The sequence below is a fragment of the Acomys minous genome (assembly GCF_964271855.1).
Source record: "Acomys minous genome assembly, chromosome: 10".
Taxonomy (NCBI): domain Eukaryota; kingdom Metazoa; phylum Chordata; class Mammalia; order Rodentia; family Muridae; genus Acomys; species Acomys minous.
The window spans coordinates 44373768-44395552 of NC_140491.1; the positions used below are offsets into that span (position 1 = coordinate 44373768).

General features: G+C 41.0%; 1 protein-coding gene across 1 annotated transcript in view; it reads right to left on the bottom strand.

Moving 5' to 3' along the window:
* The window catches only part of ABCA13 (ATP binding cassette subfamily A member 13), a 418312-nt gene that overhangs the window by 236507 nt on the left and 160020 nt on the right, over positions 1 to 21785 (bottom strand). The window contains exons 28-31 of the mRNA XM_084798070.1: positions 20374 to 20487; positions 16420 to 16510; positions 14784 to 14960; positions 12278 to 12584 (exon numbers count right to left, since the gene is read on the bottom strand). Coding sequence (XP_084654196.1) covers positions 12278 to 12584; positions 14784 to 14960; positions 16420 to 16510; positions 20374 to 20487 — 689 coding nt within the window. The remainder of the gene's footprint in view (positions 1 to 12277; positions 12585 to 14783; positions 14961 to 16419; positions 16511 to 20373; positions 20488 to 21785) is intronic.

Here is a 21785-nt window from a genome sequence, read left to right on the forward strand (position 1 = left end):
GAAAGCAGCTTCTCTGAGCTACTGATGTTATGAGTCGTGTGGCATCTTTAGATTAAACAGAGTGATTTGGATGCTGTGCATCAAGTGTGCAGTGTGAACAGTCAGAGGTATACCTAGTGATAGAGCATTTGGCTACAGAGAGCTTTAGATTTTTCTGTTTCTTGTTCTTCTTGGTGAAGGTCGTTATTATTTTTGTAGCATTTAGAACAGGTAGATGGTCATGTGCCATGAATGTATCTACCTGAGTGGTCAATAGCCATTATTTGCTCTACAGAAATAACACAACTTGTCACAAAGATGCTTCCAGGATCCAAAAGTAGAAAATAAACAATGTTGGATCACTTGATGGGCAACAGGGTTAAAACGGCTGTTTGTTCATGAATTTCTTACTTGCCTGAAGCACTAAAGGTGATGACATCTGAACTCAGCCTTCGTAAGTAGTGAGTCCAAATATTAACCAAGTATACTCAGCTAACCCCATAAAGTTACATTCTCAGGATTCCACGATCTGTATCATGCAGGCCATCGAATTTTTGTTACAAAGAGTCCAGAGAGGCTCAGGATCAGAGGAGCCTGAGCTCTGAGAGTAAGTGTCCAGGCTGCTACGTCATGTGAATTACCTCTCACAGCGACTGACCAAAGCTGTTTAAGAGGAAGTGGATAGGAGTTTTTAGATGGAGATTGTAGGAGACGGCTGGCTTTTTATCTGTTCCTGGGAACTAATCCAAAAATCAACAAGAGAGGGCGAAGTACATTTGAATTGTGTTAAGGCTTGAAAGGAACGTTCAAGTATTTAAAAAAAAAAAGCCAAAAAAACAGTCGCATTCACATAGGACTTATCCATGCTAAATAGATAAGAAAGATTTCAATAGCGAAGCCTGTCCTTTGAAGATCGTACGTGCAGCATCTTCAAGAACACACTCTCAAGGGAAAATAAATACAGCAGCGCATGGTAAATGGCTGTCAAGCTGTACATTAGCAGATAGTATTAGCCAGGGAACATTTAGGACCGATTTCAGGGAAACAAAATAAGAAAGACTTCGTTAGCACTCCACAAAAATCTTCGTTGAAATTGAAGGAAAGCTTGTCAGCTGCGTGACAGCTAATGTGATCTGTACCTCATACCAACATGACATCTTTCAGATGCCCATTCAGGAATTCCCAGGGTTTTTTTTTTCTAGCTAAGTAACAATCAAGGCAGCAGAAATGTAGCACATCTACCCAAAAAGTGAAGAGATACAGAGATTTCTTGGTTACTAGCAAAAGGAAGGATACACAGCAAAAATCTGGTAACACGGAACAGATAAAAATGGTGTGTGCATTTATTTTAAATACTTAGTAAGCGAAAGCTCTTATAAGAACCACTGGACAGAGCGTTGTTAGAACTGAGTGATGCAATAACAACAAGATCACAAGACAGAACAAAAAAAAACATGACCTGAATAACTTGTAAAGAAATAGATGGAAAAATTATAACTTCCGTGATGGTAACATTGAAAAAATACAAAGGAAGTTGATTCTGCATGAACACATGTAAGGAGATGGAAGACAGCTAGAAAAAAATATGTCTAAAGAAACCTCACTGGAGACTTGATACCCTATGAGCATATACAGGGGGAGGAGGTCCCCCTCAGTCACAGTCACAGGGGAGGGGAGTAAGGGGAAAACGGGAGGGAGGGAGGAATGGGAGGATTCAAGGGATGTGATAACAATTGAGATGTAATATAAATAAATTAATAAAATATTTTTTAAAAGACTGACCAAAAAAAAGAAACATCTCCGGAGAGCTTTGGATAACTAGTGACATTCTCTGAATGAGAACAGGGGAAGAAGACATCCATGACAGAAGTCCCTAAAAGAAGGAGAAGAAGAAAAAAGAAAGATGGAAAGCAGTGAGTTCATTAAGCTAAGGGGTTCAAAAATAACACTGAAAATCTGTACATTTAAAGGTTTCAAATGCTTTGTGGAACACTCTGCTAGAGAGCCTAGTGAGCCACAGTATACCAGAGTCCATGGAGGAGGTAGAAAGCAGAGGACACACACCTATGAACTGTGGGAACCTGGGGAGATCGGCCTGGACAGATGGAGAGCAGCCATCCTCTGAGGTTGGTGAGGACAGGAAAGTACTTACAGCCCAGCAGCGAGGAAGGAGTAAGTGCATGTGCAAAGGGCAGTAGCCAGGTGAGAGACAGAGGGAGCCTCATAAAATAAGCACCACAGTTCCAGCACCAGAGAATTTAGAGAGCAGAATTCAGCTGGGGGAGAGAACCCACAAGAAACAAAGAAAATGCATACTGCAGAGGGACTGGAGACCAAAGGCAAAATTATCGACTCAGAAAACACAGTTAATAGTGCACTCATCACTGAACAGCCATGCAGCAGAAGCAGAAAGGGATCCTGCTCTCCACACAGGCTGAGAAACTCCCCTTGTGCTTGAAGCATTTGAGCAGAGCACAGCAAGGAGCCATTTAAAAAGGTACCTGCGGAGACTGTTCTGGGATATGACTTTCTCACGTACTCTGGTGCCTCACATTTGACCATGTCCCCTGGAGGGGGATATCTGGTGGCACTCAGAGGAAGGACAGCAGGTTACCAAGAAGAGACTTGATACCCTATGAGCATATACAGGGGGAGGTAATCCCCCTCAGGAACAGTCATAGGGGAGGGGAATAAGGGGAAAATGGGAGGGAGGGAAGAATGGGAGGATACAAGGGATGGGATAACCATTGAGATGTAACAAGAATAAATTAACTTAATAAAAAAAAAGGTACCTGCTAGGTCAGAAGTCAGGCAACTCTGGTGACAAAGAGCCTGCTGAGTGACAACAGCCCACACCAGGGACCCAGGACAACTGTCAAAGGAATATAGGATGAGAGCTGGTTTGCAGTTAAGTATCCCTCTCATTAGAAGGGACAAACTGAGTCAGCACAACAGAGAGTTCCACGCTGTCTGGTCTGAGACATTGTCTGATATGGAATTACCTTCCCTTCTCTGGTGCTAAACAAGGAACCTAACTATCGGAGATGCCCCAGAAGGGGAATAAATTAGAACTTAAAGGTGACAAGGACTAAGAAATGCTAGTGCAATGTTTGTCACTAGCCTGTTGGAACTGCTCTGGAAGCTCTCTCCCAGCTGGCTAGCCTACATAATACCTGGATATGCTGAGTATATTGTTGGGGGAAACTCAACAATGGTCTTCCCCAGCTGTGGCTTTGAAGGTATAAGCCAACACCAGCTAAGTTGTGCTGAATGGATTTCCTTCTTGCCTCACACAGATCATTCCTCTGCCAGGCACAGCGTTTGCAGGGACCCTCACACACCACAATCAAAGTCTGTGTTTTTGTATTTAAAGTCATGGCAATCATGTCCCCTTGATGGGGAGGCCCAATGGCATGTGGAGGAAGGATAGCAGACTACCAAGAAGAAACTTGATACCCTAGCATCATACTCAAGGGGAGGAGGTCCCCATCAGTCACTCAGTCCCAGTCATAGGGAAGGAAAATAGGGCAAAAGTGGGAGGGAAGGAGATATGGGAGGATGCACGGGATGGGATAGCAATTGAGATGTAATATGAATAACTTTATTTTTCAATTAAAAATTTTTGTTTGACAAAAATAAGTATTATTTGTATAGATTTCCCCCAAATACTTATTTTATTATACACTTAGATTATATTGTTCACTTGGGTGACGTTTCTTCTTCCTATACTAATATGTATGAGGAAAATCTATAGGTTGGTAGACAATCTAAATAAGTTCTCACTCAATAGTGAGATAGTTAGCCATTTAATCATAACATTACTTTTCTTTGTACCTGGTCTCTTTGTATATTATTTTGAAATATATATGAATGTCATCACATTTGAAAATAAAAAGGCTGAAAAAATAAAAAAATAAAGTCGCGGCAACCTGTGTCCCACCAACCCTTATCCTTCCCTTCCAGCCCATCTCTGTCCATCTGTGTCAGCAACCAACTCTCAGAAAGACTTCCCACCGACACCGCCTTGGATGCGACTCACAGAGGTGATCTTCACTGTCCTTCATCCATTATGATGTTTCCAAACCTACTCTTACTCCTGTGGCAGCCTGCTTGCAAGATCCTTCCAACCCACCTCCATTCCCTGGGGACTCTGTTTTATGGTGAAGTCTCGGCGTAGCTCTTTCCCATGGACCACATCAGACCTTTCATTCATCTGATGTACATTTCTTTGTGTCAGCTGCCACTCAATACTTTCTGTCAGGAACTCCAGCGGCCACACTCAGCTGGGCCTCAGATAGGTCATTTTTCATTGCCCTTTATATTCCCCACCATGGTCTTTCCAGACTTTCCCTCAGTCCTGCAGCAGATTGTTTCGAGGAGTCTCCTCTCCTACCTTACCTGCATTCCCTCGTGTCCCCTGAGATAATTCCCACAGCTCCTTGCAACCTTGCCTCTTAGCCCATCTAAATTCCTTTCTGACACCAAGACCTAAAGAAGAACTTTCTATCAGAGACCCCTCCCACTGCCACCATACTTGCCTAGGATCCAGAAGCAACAGCAGACCCACCCAACAAAAACAAAACAGATATCAACAACAATAAACATTTCTAACTTAATTCCAGATGCCTAAATCCCAGCACAAAAATACAAACATGAATGGCCAAGATGATATGCCTCCACCAGAAGCTAGTAGCTCTATTGTCATAGGCCTCCAAGAAATGTAATGTAGCTGAAGAAAACAAGGACATCAAAATAGCAATTATGAATACATTCAAGAACCTTAAAGAAGATATGGATAAATCCCGTAATGAAGTCTGTGAAAAAAGAAAAAGAGTTAAAAGAAATAATGAAAACAGTTCCAGACATGAAAGTAGAATTTAATAAACAAAGAAAACCCAGGGGCTGGAGAAATGGCTCAGAAGTTAAGAGTACTGGCTGCTCTTCCAAAAGTCCTGAGTTTTATTATCAGCAACCACACGGTGACTCACAGCCATCTATAACGAGATCTGGTGCTGTCTTTTGGTGTGCAGGTGTTACATGCAGACAGAACAGTGTATTCATAATAAATTTTTAAACAGAAAGAAAACCCAAACTGGAAATGAAAACTTAAAGACGTCAAGCAAAAAACTCAGAGATAAGCCTCATGAACAGATGATAAGACATGGAAGACAGACTCTCATGTGTTTCAGCCAAGGTAGAAGAAATAGACCGTCAAAGAAAATGTTAAACCAACTCAGGAACAAATCATCTAGGAAAGCTAGGACACTATGAAAAGACAAAGTCTATAAATAATAGGAAGAAAGGAAGAAAAAGAAACCAAGGTTAAAGTCACATAAAATATTTTTAACCAAATGAAATGTTGAGCTTGTGCCTAACTAGAAGATTCTCCTCTACTGACAAACATTTGTGTTGGTATGTACTCTGCATGCTACCAGAGGAAAAAAGATAATCATCAGTAATTCCCGGCTATAAATCCTAACCCCTACAAACGTGACTTGCCTGAAAGAGCTACTGCTATGATACTGCCACAATTGCTTTAGGAGTAACCAACCACTTTCTGCATTGAGATGCACTCTGATTTTTTTTTAACATGTTCTTATCTTTGTCATACACTTTTGTCTGCTTTTATTATATTAGTGCAATCTTTTCTTTCAGGATTTTTAAAATGAGTAAAGGGGGAAAATCCTGAAAGGAAAGATTGCACTAACACAATAATAGCAAACAAAAGTGTATGACAAAGATAAGAGTATGTAATAAAGCAGGAGAAACTACTTAAGTAGCCACTAAAGCAAAGCAAGTTATAAAAATCAAGGAAGATGTCAAAAGAGGAAAATGAAGGCTGAGGGAACAAAGAAACAACTCCATTATTTCAAATCATTATCTCTCTTGTAATCTTTATAGTGAGAAGGAATTCATATATGCGTCTACCAAGCTGTGCACTGGGAAGCAGCTTTTAAGATTACCTTCTGATTCTTGGCCCATGTTAGGATGTAGCTTTGAGAGGCCACTGATAGAGCCACCCAAACTCAGATTTTCGGCCTTTAAAACTCTAGGGCAGAGAAGTTCCCTCTTTATACATTATTCAGCTTCAGGTATTTCTCCAGCAACAGAGAATAGACTCATGTAATGTGAAATAACTTTGGACTATTTTATCTGTTCTTGAAAATCATTTATTGGCAAAACTAACAATAAAAAACGAATATAATAAAGGCCGGGTGTCTATGTCACCTCAAAAAGAGGTTTGGTCTATGACCAAAAGAGCATGAATCAAACTAATGTGTTGCAGAATCGTCTTCATATTTGTCCCTCCTCTGGAGCCCACAGAAAAGCACCATAAATAGACTTTGCAGTGTAGAGTTGAACTCCCTCACACATAAGCCTATTTTAAAAGACATTCTGATCTTCCAAATTATCGCCATTTCTTTTCTGCAAGTGGCACCTCATTGATTTGCTTTTTAATAACTCTTCTTAATGGTGTCGTATGTGCTGTTTGCCTGCATTAGCACTGTGCGGAGTTCAAAGAAGAAAAGGTGATGTGAGGAGCATATCAAGCGAAGTCCCACTGCAAGAAGGAGCTACACAGAGAAGCCTGCTCGAACTTCATCAGTCGGTCAGGAGATAGGAGTTGGGTTCAAATATGGGTTGGCGGCAGCAGTCCAGGCCTCCTTTCCACATCACACTGGACTCTGCCTGTTCTTGTCCACTCTGCTACTGTGCCCCAGCTCCCAGTTGTACTGTCTCAGGCCAGCTCTTACCAACCCTAAGAGAGCCAACGACACAGTGTGGATAATCATCAAGACAAAGGCCCTTGCCTCTTTCTTTCTCACTCTCTCCTTTTCTCCTCATTCCCTTCTAGAATCATAATGAATAAACATATATTTGGAGGTTTTAAGCCCTCTATCTTCCACGAGCCTCCCCAGTATGATCAGCTTGAGTGGTCTATAGCTTGATACCCAGATGGAGCAGAGGATAAGGAGAGGTCATGTCGGACCCATCATTCATGCGGGGGCTATGTGCACTGACAAAATTCACCAGCCATGAGCAAAGACATTTATTGACATTCTTACTTCATTTTTCCTTTCATACTTTTTTTTTTGATCACTCGGGAATCTCTGATAGAAAAACAGATACTGCCTTTATACATTGTTCTGTGAGTCTGGCACCATGGAAAAGCATCGCACCCACCCTGACTTTCAGCATCTGCAAGCAGAGGAACCTTCTGACCAGTAGAGCACTACCCTGACAGAGAAAGTTGCCACGTGGAGTGTCTGCTCTGCCAGCGCCCTGTGCCTTCGTGGACCTGCCCTTTTCTCAAGCACCATGATGTACTCTGCATAAGCTAATGAGGTCGACGGAACAGCAATTAGTGTGCAATGCAAAAGGAAGAGATGATGTACAAAATTCAAATCAACATCCTATCTCTCAAGGTCTTGTGATTAGCAAGGGGCAAAGCTGGGACATAATGTGGGGTTTTGGGGACCAATTGTTTCAGCATGCCAGTGTGGGAGTCTTAGTGGATCTCTGGATCTTAAAAATGATCACAAAACTTTAGAAAGCAAGACTTAGAAAGCGAGTCAGGGTGTGTGGTGCTTCCACATGAAGTAGTTTGGAACTTTGCCTGAGATTATTCTTCATGAGACAGAACTTAACCAGTTAGTTCTAGCCAGCATCTCTAGCCTTAAGGCATTACACATGTACCAGGTCATGTTGTGATTATTGAATCAGCTCACTCATGTCCAAACTCCCGCCACATATCTTGTTAGGAAGTGTGAGAAATCACTACCTGCAAGAACAGAATTGCATCTCAATGGCAGAGGCTCTCATGGTAAACACCTAAGACAGAAGTAGCTAATAACCCATTGGGAAATGGACTGAAAAGTATAAAGATGCCCATGAAATATTTGAAAAGATGACCTGAGTGCCAGTCTCATCCACTCTATAAGGTTCTTAGACAATAAATAGCATGGAATGAAGAGAGATAAAAATTTAAGAGACACACTATTATTGTCACTTTTCAGGGGAGCAAGATGGAGACACTGAAGATTCTGTGGGAGTTCAAGAAGACACATGCCTCCTATTTACTCTTCTCCAAAATGTTTGGGGCATGAAAAAGTGAGGACACTGGAGCATAGAGTTTATTTTTTCTACTTCCATGACAGCTGCTATCATCAATCTGTTTTAAGGGCATTTCAGTATGGTAGGACAGTACTAGGGCAGGGAAGATGGCCTACAACAGCTCTGACTTCTCATGTTGAGAGTGTAGAATTTTGTTGAGAACAAGGCAATGAGAAAGTAGACGAGAGCAGTATCTACCAAAGTGAGTTTCAGTAAACACATGAAGAAACCATGAAAATATACCAGTGAATAAGGAAGATAGAACAAAAGCAAATTAGTGAATCTACTTCTCAGCTTAATGCCACAATTGTCATTCACAAGGTTATTTTTAATTCACTGGTATAGAATTTTATGTATAGATGCAAAATAAGTTTAACACATTATCAGTGCTTTCTTCTTATTAGATTATTCTTATTGTCATATGGCTTTTGAAAAGGAGAAGAAGAACAAAACAAAAATAAAATCGACCATCTTCTGCCCTAATTCCCTTTCGTCTATTGATCACTGTCTCTTCCCATTTATAGCAAAACTCCTGAGGGTTATAAACCAAGGTTCTAATTCTTTCACAGGCACTTAGAAACCATGTGTCTTACAAACAAATGCAAAATGAACAAACAAATAAAACACTGATTCCTAATTTTCGCCTGCAAGTAGTAAGTCAAAACATCTCTGCCTTCATTTTTCATTTTTCTCCTTAACTTTGGGGTCAAGAGCCTGCTTAGCTCTGCATGTAGGAGTCTTTATACTCAGAATATTTGTCTAAGAACTAGCGATCCCCAACTTATCCCATTTCAGGGCTGAAGGCTCAAAGACAAGAGTTACTGAAGAGTTACTGGGGTATCTTACAACCTGCTTTTACAATGCACCATTCTGCACCCCCTAAAAGACACGCAGGAGTCCCCAGTCCTAAATTAAGGAGTCACCAAAAATCCAGGAACAGCAGAGCCCCCACAGACAGCAAGCACATCTTTGTTGATGACCACCTGAGGTCACCACCTAGCAAGAGCAAGCATCTCATGGGAATTGCTCTGCCTCCTTAAAATTAAGCGTTTCTTTGGAGCATCTTCCTCAACCAGAACTTAAATAATGATCAACCAGACCATCCCCTAGCCAACAGTGCCTAGCATACCTCTCAATAGTGGCCCCGGCTCTCCCTCTATTTCACCCTCAAACTTAGGTCAGCGCCTCAGAGACGTGGATGCACTAAGATGCTAAGACTCCATTTTCACTGAAGGTACATTTTGATTAAACCCATCCCCAACTTTCAACATTACTATTGTTTACTTGCTTTGAGGTAAGCACCTGGACTGACCCCACGAACCCCTGGCCCAGGACTCTGCTTCTAATTCTACTCCTCTTCCTGCCAGGTAACATCAACAATGCTTCCACAGCCCCATTCCACTAATACCATCTGCAGCTGAACAAGCCATGCTCCACTCCTTGACCTCACCTCCTCCCATCATGCCTTAGTGCACTCTTCTCTTCTGACTCCACACACACCAGGCCATGCCCATTAAAGGGATTTTTTTTTACTAGCTTGGCCTCTAGCCAGGAACATACCTTGCACTATATTTCTGTACCCTTCCAAGTCTATGTTAACATTTCCTTTCTGATATGACCCACCCCCACCGCCCTGGCTAACTCAGCTCATACTTCTGACCTCCCACCTCACTTCTCCTGAGCACCATAGCAATTACTGCCATTAAAATTCAATTCACTGTTCTCCCTTATTGCATTGTAGACTTCCCTGAACTGTTGGTGCCCCGAGAGCAGGGATTTTTCACCTGTTCATTTCACTGATTCACCCCAAACTTGGAGACTGACAAATAGCACAGAAATGTCATGGAATACATTAATAAATTAATGAATATGCAACTTGCTCAGTAGGCAGCAGGGAACTACTAAAAATTATTGAACAAGTATGTTCAGGAGTTTCACTTGGGTGGCTGAGTCCCTGAAAGATCTCAGACTGCCTCGGTCACTGCGGGCACACTGAGCCTCCAACAACAGGCGTCTAAGAACTAAATGGAAAGAAGGGGCACACCACAAGACAAGGTCTCCAGGATTTCAGTCTTTCAGGAAGGGAAAAGTACTTCTTAGCTGCTTCAAGCAAGTAAAATGAATGGGTCTGAGGAACTGCATAATGGCATCCCAGAGAGCAGGCAGGGAGAAGAGGCCTCATGGGGTCAGAGCTCCATGCAAGCATCTACTAACAGCAGATTCCCAGCGGCCATGTTTCTCATGCCTAAACACTAACTTTCAGTGGGTAGGAAGGACCCATCTTCAGCTGGCTGGCTCAGTGCTTCCTCCACTTCCCTCCCACAGGGCTGAGAAGTAGAAACTGAGGCTGCCTCCAGCTTCTCACGAACGCATTTGCTAGTATGTCCATGGTTCTTTTCAGGAGATACTCGGGTCAAGGTGGACAGTGTCAGCCCATGGCTCATCCTATGAACCAGACTGGAAAGAATATGTGTGTTCCCACCCACAAGGCACACACTGGTATGCCTTGTGTTCATAATATATTCATAATATGCTAAAAGAGACTGTTACGCGGGCTTACTGAAATTCACCTTATTTCTTACATTTTTACTATTTAAATTTAAATGGAGCATTCGGGCATGACACCTAGCCAGTGACAACAATATTCTTGGTTTCAGCTCTTACTTCCAACCAAAAAAAAAAAAAAAATACTTTAGAAGCACTTTGTAAGGCTGAAAATGTTCACAGTAAAAACTAGTATTTCTTTGAAAGTATACATGTTTTCATTTTACAAAAGAGAGAGAGAGGGGGGGAAGGAGAGGGAGAGAGAGAGAGAGAGAGAGAGAGAGAGAGAGAGAGAGAGAGAGAGAGAGAGAGAAATTTACCTGTCATATCAACCATTTGCCTAGTATGGCAATTCCTGGGTAGAAATGGGATATCTCTCTCTCCCCCCCCCCTCTCTTTCTCTCTTTCTCCCTGACCTTTGATCTCTCCATCACACTGAGACATCCCAAGATTAGCTTAATCAAGCTACCTTCTGACCCTATCTGCCCCTCAGCCTACAACCATAACACGTGCATCTCATAATACTACCGTCACCAACAATGTACTGATGAGCTGTAATGGATGAGGCATCGCTATGCAGAAGGGAGTGGACATAAAATTAAGTGGCTTGTTCTCACAGAGGGGCCACCAATCAGCTGCAGACAAAGCTTGACCTCGGAGGTCAGATGTACAGCAGCCATCAAAAGTACAGCATCATTGAAAGACAAGTGTCTGGTCTGTTCTCAGAGCTAGCCTCGTTGCAATTATCCCTTTAATAGCCTTACGCTCATCCACTTGACTCCTTCTGTGCTTTCAAGGGATCTTCTAAGGGTCCCATCAGAAGCAGTGTACAGGGAGAGCAAACTGCCCGCACCGTTACTCAGGCCAGCTGTAGGAACAGGTGCTTATGAGAAAGAACAGTATTCGCCATAGGGAAGGAAGGAAGGAAGGCTGTTCCTGCAAACTATGGCAATGTGATTCAACCTCTTCAGCACGCTGGTCTGACTACACTTCAGTGTGCTAGCTAGTACTTGAGTTCACAGAGCCTCAGCCAACCATGGCCTTTGCTCTATCTGCTAAGCGTCCCCTGCTTAGGGGGCACACATACACATGCATGTGAGCACACACACACACAAAAAAAATGCTTATGATCCTGTATATTTTAAATCATCCCATCATTACTTGCTTACCTAACACAATGCCTATATATCCCTCTACTCATATGGACTCAGTACAGTACAGGGCACAAAGTTAAACCATGTTTTGCTTGGGGAAATTTTGGAATTTTCTGTTCAAAGATTTTCATTCTGTGGGTAGAATCAGTTGAAACAGGATAGACTATAGCTCAATCATTGTTTTCCATCTGAACAATTCAAATGTGTGTGTGTGTGTGTGTGTGTGTGTGTGTATATATAAAATGTGTGTATATACATATATGTGTATATATATTCATTTATATATTTATATATGTATGTATATATAAATATATATAAATGACTCTTAAGAAATTAGAAGCAGGAATGAAGATTTTTAAATTGTACTTTGAAACAACACTAGAGATACTCAAAGATTTTTTTTCTTCACTCTGTTTTCTAAACTCAGAATTTCTCTACTGGTAGGTAGACACCAGAAGAAAACTTGGCTAAGCATAGCTACTCACAGGTCACTGGTGTGGCATGGGTAGGGAGCTGCCTGCGCCTGCGTGGTTGGCTCCAGGGCTTCCTGCCCAGTCTGTACTGCAATGATGGCTCTCTCAATCATATCTTGCAGAGGTACAAAAATGTAGTTGTATTTGAACCCGTCAGCTGGTAGATTCTGAGGGTGAAACTTCCAGGAAGGATTTTTTATCATGTCTGTCCTCATGCTGTATAAGACGTTGGTCCGGATTGTATATGTGACATGGGGTGGCAATTTGCGAGATGCTGATCTAATGCGTCTGTGTCCCAAGGAACTGTTGAATATGACACCTGGATAGCAAGAAAAGGGGAAAAAGTTTCCTACCATTCATGGATGCAACAGCCGGGGACGGGCAGGAGGGCAGGATCCTGCAGTAGGTGAGTGCAGATCAAGGAGGGCAAACAAACAGGTTACTATGCTCCAAAGGCAAATCCAAGCAAGACCCTGTAATTCACAGTCCAAGGCAGCTTTCCAGTTTTACAAAAGACAATACTGTGTTATCACCAACACAAAGACTCTATTCAGTTCACATTCTGAATAGACTTGAAAAATTACTCAAAGCTGACCAGATAATCAGGCATTCTCTCTCTGTGACCACAAGTCCAGCCGGCTGCACAGAATATGAATCCTATGGCACTTATCACTTGCAGCATAAATGTAAGATGCTACTCTCTGCTACACAGATTCTCTGTATTTAATGCCCAAAGATTATTAGAAGGTGAATTGTGTTCCATCAAAATGCAAACTCCTAGAGGTCAGAATGTAATCCTCTTAGGAGAGAGCTTCATATAAGTACCTCTCTGTGTGTGTGTGTGTGTGTGTGTGTGTGTGTGTGTGTGTGAGAGAGAGAGAGAGAGAGAGAGAGAGAGAGAGAGAGAGAGAGAGAGGGAGGGAGGGAGGGAGAATATGTGTGTGTGACTTTGTGTATGTGTGGTTAATATCATATTTTTTGGAAAATAAAATGCACTTTCCCCTAAAAAGTCAGGGTGGGGGATTAGGGTGCGGCTTATGGTCCAATTGCTGCTTTTTACTGTTTTCCTTGTTTTACTGCTCTAAAAACTCGGTGTGTCTTATGGTCAGGTGTGTCTTATGGTCTCAAAATATGGTATATGTCTTTGTGTATGTGTGTGTGTACCTGTGTGTGTATATGTGTGAGAAAGAGAGTGTAAGACTGTGTGTGTATATCTAGTTAATATATGTCTTGTGGGTGAAGCTGTGCGTATGCATGGTTAATATACATTTTGTGTGTATGTGACTGTGACTATGTGTGTATGTCTAGTCAATGAATAGATGTGTGTTTTGTTAATGTGTATATTTGTGTGTAAGTGTGTGTATGATTAATGCACATGTGTGTAAGGGCATGTGCAGGTATGTGGAGGCCAAAGGAAACATTAGATGCCCTTTTCCACCATCACTGTCCTATTTCCTTGAGACAGAGTCTCTACTGAACCTGGAGCTGGGCTGGCAGCCACAGAGCCTCAGCAATTCTGTCTCTGCATTCATCACACTGGGGGTCAGTGTTGTGTACATGGCCACAGCTGGGTTTTTTTAACATGGGTACTGTGGATTTGAACTTAGGTCCTCAAGCTTGCACAATAAAGAGCATCTCCCACCCATGAAGATGATACCTTGAAAGGGGTTGTCATGTTAAAGTGATGCTGTCAGAGTAGACCTTAATTCAACATGATCATGTCCTTAAGAAAAGGGAAAATTTGGCAGGTGCATGCATAGATGAGATTTCAGGAGGATACGTGCATCAGTAAACCAATACATTCCCACAGAAGGACAGAAGGTCCTTCCCTAACAGGCATCAAAGGAAAGCAGTAGACATCTTGCAGAACTAAATTGCAACAAGTTTTGTAGGGTTCTCTGGCTGAAGTTGGCAGTGTTTTGAGACAGCATTTCGGCATCCCTAGCAAGCTCATTTCAAATCACAATGAACTCCATGGAGTTGGAGATATGGTCTAGCAGTAGTGCATGTACTGAGTTTGTGCAAGGTCCTGGCTTAAACCCCTAACTCAGAACAGCAATGAGAGTAATAATCTAATGTCTTTTCCAAAAGAACATAAGCATGCATCACACTTATGCTGAGTAGATAGATGTAGAACTGGTAACAGAATCTAACTGGCCGTCGTCGTTTTCCTTTCTCCCTACTTCAGAGCATCAAGATACTGTGATAAAAATAAAATTGATGGAGGGAGTCTGAGTACACTGCTTCTCATGTGAGATTTCACCATAAAATGAAGTCAAAAACAGTAAAAATAGACATAGCAGGTAGTGGTGCCCTGGGAATTGAGAACAGCTGCCTGTCATTACAGCATGGGGAACTTATTTTCTCTATCTTTGTGTGTACTCCTTTGTCCCGTTTTATGGTTTATCTAGAAATTTTCTTCCCATGTCAACTTAAGATGCACTTAGGGAGGTGAGACAAAATGACCACCTATTGAAGCCAGTGCCTTGGTGAGCACATTTGTCTGCCAAGTACTTACTGGCCAAGAAACTATTCTGCTGCATAAGTTGATGTGCCTTGGTCTCCAGGGTGTCAACAGACTCCACTGCCTGGAATCGGTCCAGCACCACACAGGAAGAGAGATTGGCCAAGATACCACCCAAGAACTGGAAGTGTCCAGCGCCCACGTGGTTAAACATCTTATCCAGCATCCGTCCTGGGGACAGCAAACAAATTAGAACAAATCAAATTCTCTTTCACTCCAGTGCTTGCTGTTTGTACAGCGGGCATCACACAAATGTATATGAAAATAAACATGTTTCTTCATTTAATAATAGCTCAAACAAGTCCAATATTGTTTATATACAAAATTAATTAAGTATATAATTAAAACCACAAAGGGAGTTCCATCTTAGAATAAGGGTCCACTTCTTACCAAAAACATTCCTAATAAGAACAACTAGAAAACATGAAAGACTTTTTAGAAATAAGGGCTGGGAAGTTGGCCTGGGTGCACTGCAAGCATGATGGTCCAAGTGTAGATCTCCAACAAATATGTGAAAAATCTTGGTCTGGCCACATAAATTTGTCACCGGGGGTAGCGAGATGGGAAGTGGAGGCAAGCATGGCGAAGTCAGCTTAGCCAAAAAGCAGCCAGCCCCAGGTTCATGGAGAGACCATGTACAAGGAATAAGGTAGGGAGCAATAGTGAGAGATATCGAATAGCTTTCTCCAGGTTCTGCATCTCAGTGTGGGTGCAGGCACCCCACACACATGTGTACACACACACATTAAATAAGTAAGCATTAAGATTAAAAATATTTACTATGTCTTCAAGGCAGGAAAGACGTAAAGATCTGAGATTAGAAAAAAACTGGGTACCCAGGAACCCTGCTGTTGAGTATCACTCAGAACTAAGAAACGCAACAATAAAAAAATTTAGTATTCATAGAGAAAAAGAATAGCCAAAATTCAAGAGAAGAAAAAATGGCAAACAGTATAGTTAATAGCATGGAATTAAAATATAATTAGGCCTAATTATGTTGAAAATAGAGAGACTTTCAATAAAAAAAACTAGAAACTATGCAAAAAGATATAAATGGAAAATTCAACTAAATAAATTCATGGGAGATGAAACCTAGCTAAAGAAAATCAGCATTAGAAAAATCACAAAGTAAAGCAGATAGCTCCAATGAAACCAAGTGGAACAGCTCACTTCAGGAAATTTGGTTTCATACTGAAAATTATCACATAAAATATGCAGCTATTGTGGTAGCTACAAGAATATTGTGTGTAGATTTGGGTCCCATCCCCAAACTGCTCTCTTAAGCACATGCAGAGCTTCCCAAATCTAAAGCTCTTGTGTCTTAAGCATTTTAAGTAAGAGACATTTAACCTATCCTTACCACTTTTGCAAAACAGCAAATGACCAGTTGTTTTTCAAAAACTTTAAGTGTTACGCCTAATGAAAGGCTTTTCCTTTCTCTAGCCTTCCTGCTGTCACCACAGAACTGCGGATGTGAACAAACTCCGTAGACTATCTACTCCAAGGCCTTCAGGTTATGGTTAGCGAAACAGAGAAGGGGAGAGTAAAAGTAAACCATGGCCAATGGGGTAGGATCCAGGCAGCACAACCGTGGACAGATGACCCCAACCCGACTGATCTGCACCCTTACCATATGTCTGCAGGTCTTCAGTGAGCTTGTCCATGTCAATATGCAACTGGCTCTCCACAAAGTTTCTTATGAACTTGTTTCTCAGAACATCCTAAAAAAAGGGAAAAAAAAGGAGTTCAACAGAAACGGTTGTGTCGTGCTTTCTTATTCAATAATACTTATTAAACTTACTCAATGGTTTATGATACAGGAAAAAGAAACATAAGATGTATCCACTTAAAAGAAGTTTTAAGGTATGTCCTGATTAGTTGTCAACATGACAAAAGTTAGAGTCATTTGAAAAAGAGGGGTGTCCCCCAACAGTTTGGGGCATTTTCTTTGTCAATAACCAATATTAGGAAGCACAGATCATTGTCTGTAGTGCCACCCATGTGCTTGTGGTCCTGGGTTGTATTTAAAAAAAAAAACAGATTACACTGGGCATGGTGGCGCACGCCTTTAATCCCAGGACTCGGGAGCCAGAGACAAGAGGCAGGCAGATCACTGTGAGTTCAAGGCCAGCCTGGTCTATAAAGTGAGTCCAGGACAGCCAAGGCTACACAGAGATACCCTGCCTCGAAAAAACAAAAATAAATAAATAAATAACAGATTGAGCAAACCATGAGGAGCAAGCCAGTAAGCAGCACTCCTCCATGATTTCTGCTTCAGGTCCTGCCTCTGTGTTCCTGCCTTGATTTCTTTCAATAATGAACCATGATTTGAAAGTGTAAGTGAAATAAGCTCTTTCTTCCCCAAGTTGCTCTTGTTTATGGTATTTTATCACAGCACTAGAAACTATGAGACATCATAGTAAACAACAACTCAGCATTTGATAGTGTCTTGTACTGTGAAAAATAAAGATGGTGGTTATAAAAATTATAACTGCAAAGAAGTTGTACCACTGAAAGTTAGTAGATTTGGGCAAATTCTCCTAATGAAGCCACAGGGGTATCTTTTCTTTCCCATGATTCCTTCTCTACATCATATTTGTGCAGGCCTGTTGTCTGCAGGTAGGTACTGGTCACATAAAAGGACTCCAGCTTTCCCGGAACCTCTCGTAGGGCTGATTGCAAAGCTATGCCTTCAAAGGCAGCTTATGCCTTGCTCTTCTCTCGTCTTTACGTTGCCTCATGTGTCAATGATTTTGCTGTGGAGAGTTCTCCAAAGTTAATCTGACTTCATAAAATTCTGAGATTTGGCTTTGCAGTGAGTGTGGGTGTGCTCAAAACACATTGCCATTCCCAACAGCCAGTGGGAAAACCATGCGTACAGTGGGTCTTTTTGCAGGAGTAAAGATGTGAGTGGTACATAAAAGTTGTTATTTCTGGAAGGGTAAGATAGCTCAGCAATTAAAAACTCTTGCTGCCAAGCCTGATGACCTGACTTAAATTCCCTGGACCCATATGGTAGAGAGAGAACACACATTTTCATATATACCTGAATAAGTAAGGGGGGAACTTGTTGGACAGTGATAGTTATCCATGCTTTAGACTCAAACTGCAGCACACAAGGCTTCATCATGACATCTGTATCTTCCGTACTTAACCCCTTCCCTGCTCACCTCTGCCTTGTCCTTTAGCAGTTTTATCTAGTCTGGTCTCTGGAGACAAGACTGTATTATGAAGTCTAGCCACTTGCTCTTTCGTAAATCTTGTCTATCTTCCTTCACTGGGCATTAGCTATTTGCCAGACAGTGTGCAGGGTACTTTATTACACATTAGTTCATTTAATCTCACAGAATTCCCTGGGGGAAATTACAGCTGCCTTTTTACTGCGAGGAAAATGGACTACAGAACAGATGGGGGCACCACCCAAAAGCAGTAAGGCCTCCATCTAGTGGCCGAGCCAGGCTTGCACGTCACTGCAAATGCTGACATCTTTCCACCAACACGATCCCAAGTCTTAGAAGAGGAAATCATAACCTGTGACTACACAGTAAGGTACAAAATGTTCTGAAAGGCTGAGTGCGTGACTTCAGCTTCTGACATTTCTTCTTGCGTGTGGTACTCAACTAACTGCAGACTCAACTAAACACCAGGCTCCCCTGCGTGCTCTAGTGGCACCTTGTGCACTGCTGGCTTGGTGATTACAACACAGGATGCTGGTCTTCGTGGCCATGACCGACACCTTATAAAACGTAAAGTATCTTCTGTCAGGTCTATTACAGAAACAGTCGATAGGAACTGTGTTAACAAAAGAATTCATGGACAAACAAATTAAAGAAGAATAGTATCACAGCACTAGCTGCCGTGCCCGTGAGGCTGCAAGGCTGACCATAGTCTGGAGCCTCGCCTCCTCATTTTGTATCTGTCACCTTGCTTTGTGTCAGATGTACACTGTCATCGCATGCCCTTGCCTCCGCTTTGTCCCAATTCCTACATCATTTGCTTCCTCAGTGGTTTCTTGTGGTGAAATTCTTTCTTTCCATATATATATATATATATATATATATATATATATATATATATTATTTCTTTCCATACAAATATATTATGTATTATATATAAAATAGATATTATGTACTATATAATATAATGTATAAAACAAATATATAAATATTTAACATATAAATACATATGTAAATAAATATGTAATACACTACATTTTAGATATATGTTTAAGAAGAAAGAAGTTCACCACAAGAAACACCTATATATTTAGTTTTTCGAGACAGGGTTTCTCTGTGTAGCCTTGGATGTCCTGGACTCTCTTTGTAGACCAGGCTGGCCTCAAATGCACAGAGATCCACCTGCCTCTGCTTCCCGGGTGCTGGGATTAAATGCATGCACCAACATGCCTGGCTCAAACTAGTATTTCTTACTCTGTGAAAGTTCTATGCATTGATACAATGTCTATTGATTATACCCATCCACCACCACCTCGTCCAACTCCTCCTAGCATCATCTGTCCCATCTCTCTCTCCCAATTTCATATCCTTTGGTATTATTTTTCTTATGATTAACTTCCTGAGTCAAGCTAGTGCATGTGGTTGAGTAGCCACCCAATGTGGCACGAGCAACCTACCAACAGCCACATTTCCAAAGGATTGAGACTTATCTGCTCTTTGAAAACTTAGAACTAGCCAACATCTTTGCATCCCTGGCCAAGCTCAAAGCTCAGCTCACTTACACTCAAAGATGCTCTCATTTTCCTTGTTCACACTTAAGAATTCCAAGGAACAGGCCTATACAGTGACTACATTACCATCACGTGGCTGATGTAGCATGGGAGAATAAACTCGTACCCACCTGTTGTGGCTCCTAAGCCCATGACATGAACTGTTCACCCAGTGGGCAACACGTAGATCAAACATGAACAAAATGTGGGCAAAATCTATCACATTACTATATTTTCAATTATGATTTCACAAGTACTCAAAAGGTATTAGGTGACCTGCCTCAGCTACCATTTTATAAGTAGTGGTGTTTGGGCTCTAAAAAAAAAAAAATGGGCCTGTTTGAACCACATTTGTCAATGTTAGAGTTTTTATTCTTATTCACATATATCAACTATATATAATAATGAGTCTCACCATGACATCTCCATATGTGTACATACTAAATTTTATTATGTTCACTCCCTATTACTTTTCCTCATTCCCATCCCACTCCTGCCAGTTCCTTTTCTGTTTTTGTCTAGTGTTTTGGTTTCGTTTTGGGTGGCCCATACAGTACTGAGAAATGATAGCATAATAAATTTATGAGTGAAAAGAATAATACAACTTAAAAGCATTAAACTTGATAAAGAATTTAAAATATCAATATTAGTAAATTATTAATTTTACATAGTGCTAATTTGCATGGAGAAAACACTAAAGATTCACAAGGATTGTTCAAACATAGCCAACTTTTGACAACTTTGCTAATCAACTGAGGGACCCATGCATGTTTCAGACCAATTAAATTTTCTATGGGAACGCCCCAATATCTCAGCCAATTTGCAGCAGGTGGTCCTCAGCCCTTGGTCACTACATACCTGCAACTGGCTGAACATCTGGCCATTGCCATTTCCCTGGAAAAGGCTGGACATCTTCAGAAGTGTTTCTGATAAAATTTTTATTTTATCCACAAAGTAAAAAGTGTAATTAGCCTGCAATGTAGAGCACATGAAGATATGTCTTTAATTGTTGTGCCAAGCTAGAACAAGGTAGCAAACATTATGTGTGGCATGACCATTACAGGATCAGAGATCTGTATAAAAACGTGCAATGCTCTAAGGAACCCTGGCTCTGAGACCTGTCTTCTAGATATTTCCATCACATACTGTCTGATACTCACCCCTTTATCCCACTGGTGTGCAGAGCAAATGTCTTCATACATCCTGACTAAGAAAAATACATTTGCAGACATCTCCACCTACTCCAAAATAATACTCCTCAACTAATAGCTATATGTTTCTTTTCCAACACTAGTAGAGATTAAATGTTATTCCTTTATTGCTGCTGGCAGAGTACATTCGAACACAATTTTTCAAAAATAATTTGAAGTTATAAAATTATGCACAGTCACAAGCCCATAAAATGGTTCATACCTTTTTCCTCTTAGGATAAAAAGAATCTATGCTAAGGAAATGACTTAAATAAATATAAAGCTGTATCTAAAAAGATGACAGTTGAAACAATTATATCTAATATTGAAAACTGTCTTTCATAATATCAAAAAAGCAATAAGGAAGGAGAATAAGAGTCTGGTCATTTCTCTCAAGGGTCACAAGGAGCCTCTCACGGCAGCATGGAGCATAAAGAGCATTCACTACAGCTAACAGAGGAAGCCTCAAACACTTAACTTCAGTACTCAGGAAAAGCGAGTGCAGAGAGGGTTGTAACCACTAAGGTAAATGAATAGATAGCTGCTATGGCAGGAGATGGCGTGCACACCAAATTCTCAGCATGTTGTTCTAAAAACTCACACAGGCACGAAGGCAATTGAATACATTATATAAATGTAAATAATTTAGAGTAGTTACAAGAACTTTTAACTCTGATATAGGGGATACCTGCAGAAATATATAAATCCATATGAGTGTGTGAATATACACATAGATAGAAAGTAATATCAGATTCAATAAGTCAAGATATCCTAATTTATGTTATATATGCACACCCTGACATTCCAAAGCCCAAGAATTTGCTACAAATTCACTACACAGAGCATACTATATACATATACATTATCAATTTTTATCAAAAGTTCACACAAATAAATTTGAAATTTAAAACATTATCATTAATCATATTTCCTTGTTATAAGAGTGTGTTACATAAATTACCTTATAGAAAAATTAAAAAGCCTTTAGTTATCAAAATGTATTGGATGGTATTCAGAGGGATTTCCAAGATGGCGGCGGTGAACACGCACTATATCTGATCTACACGACTGAGACTAGGG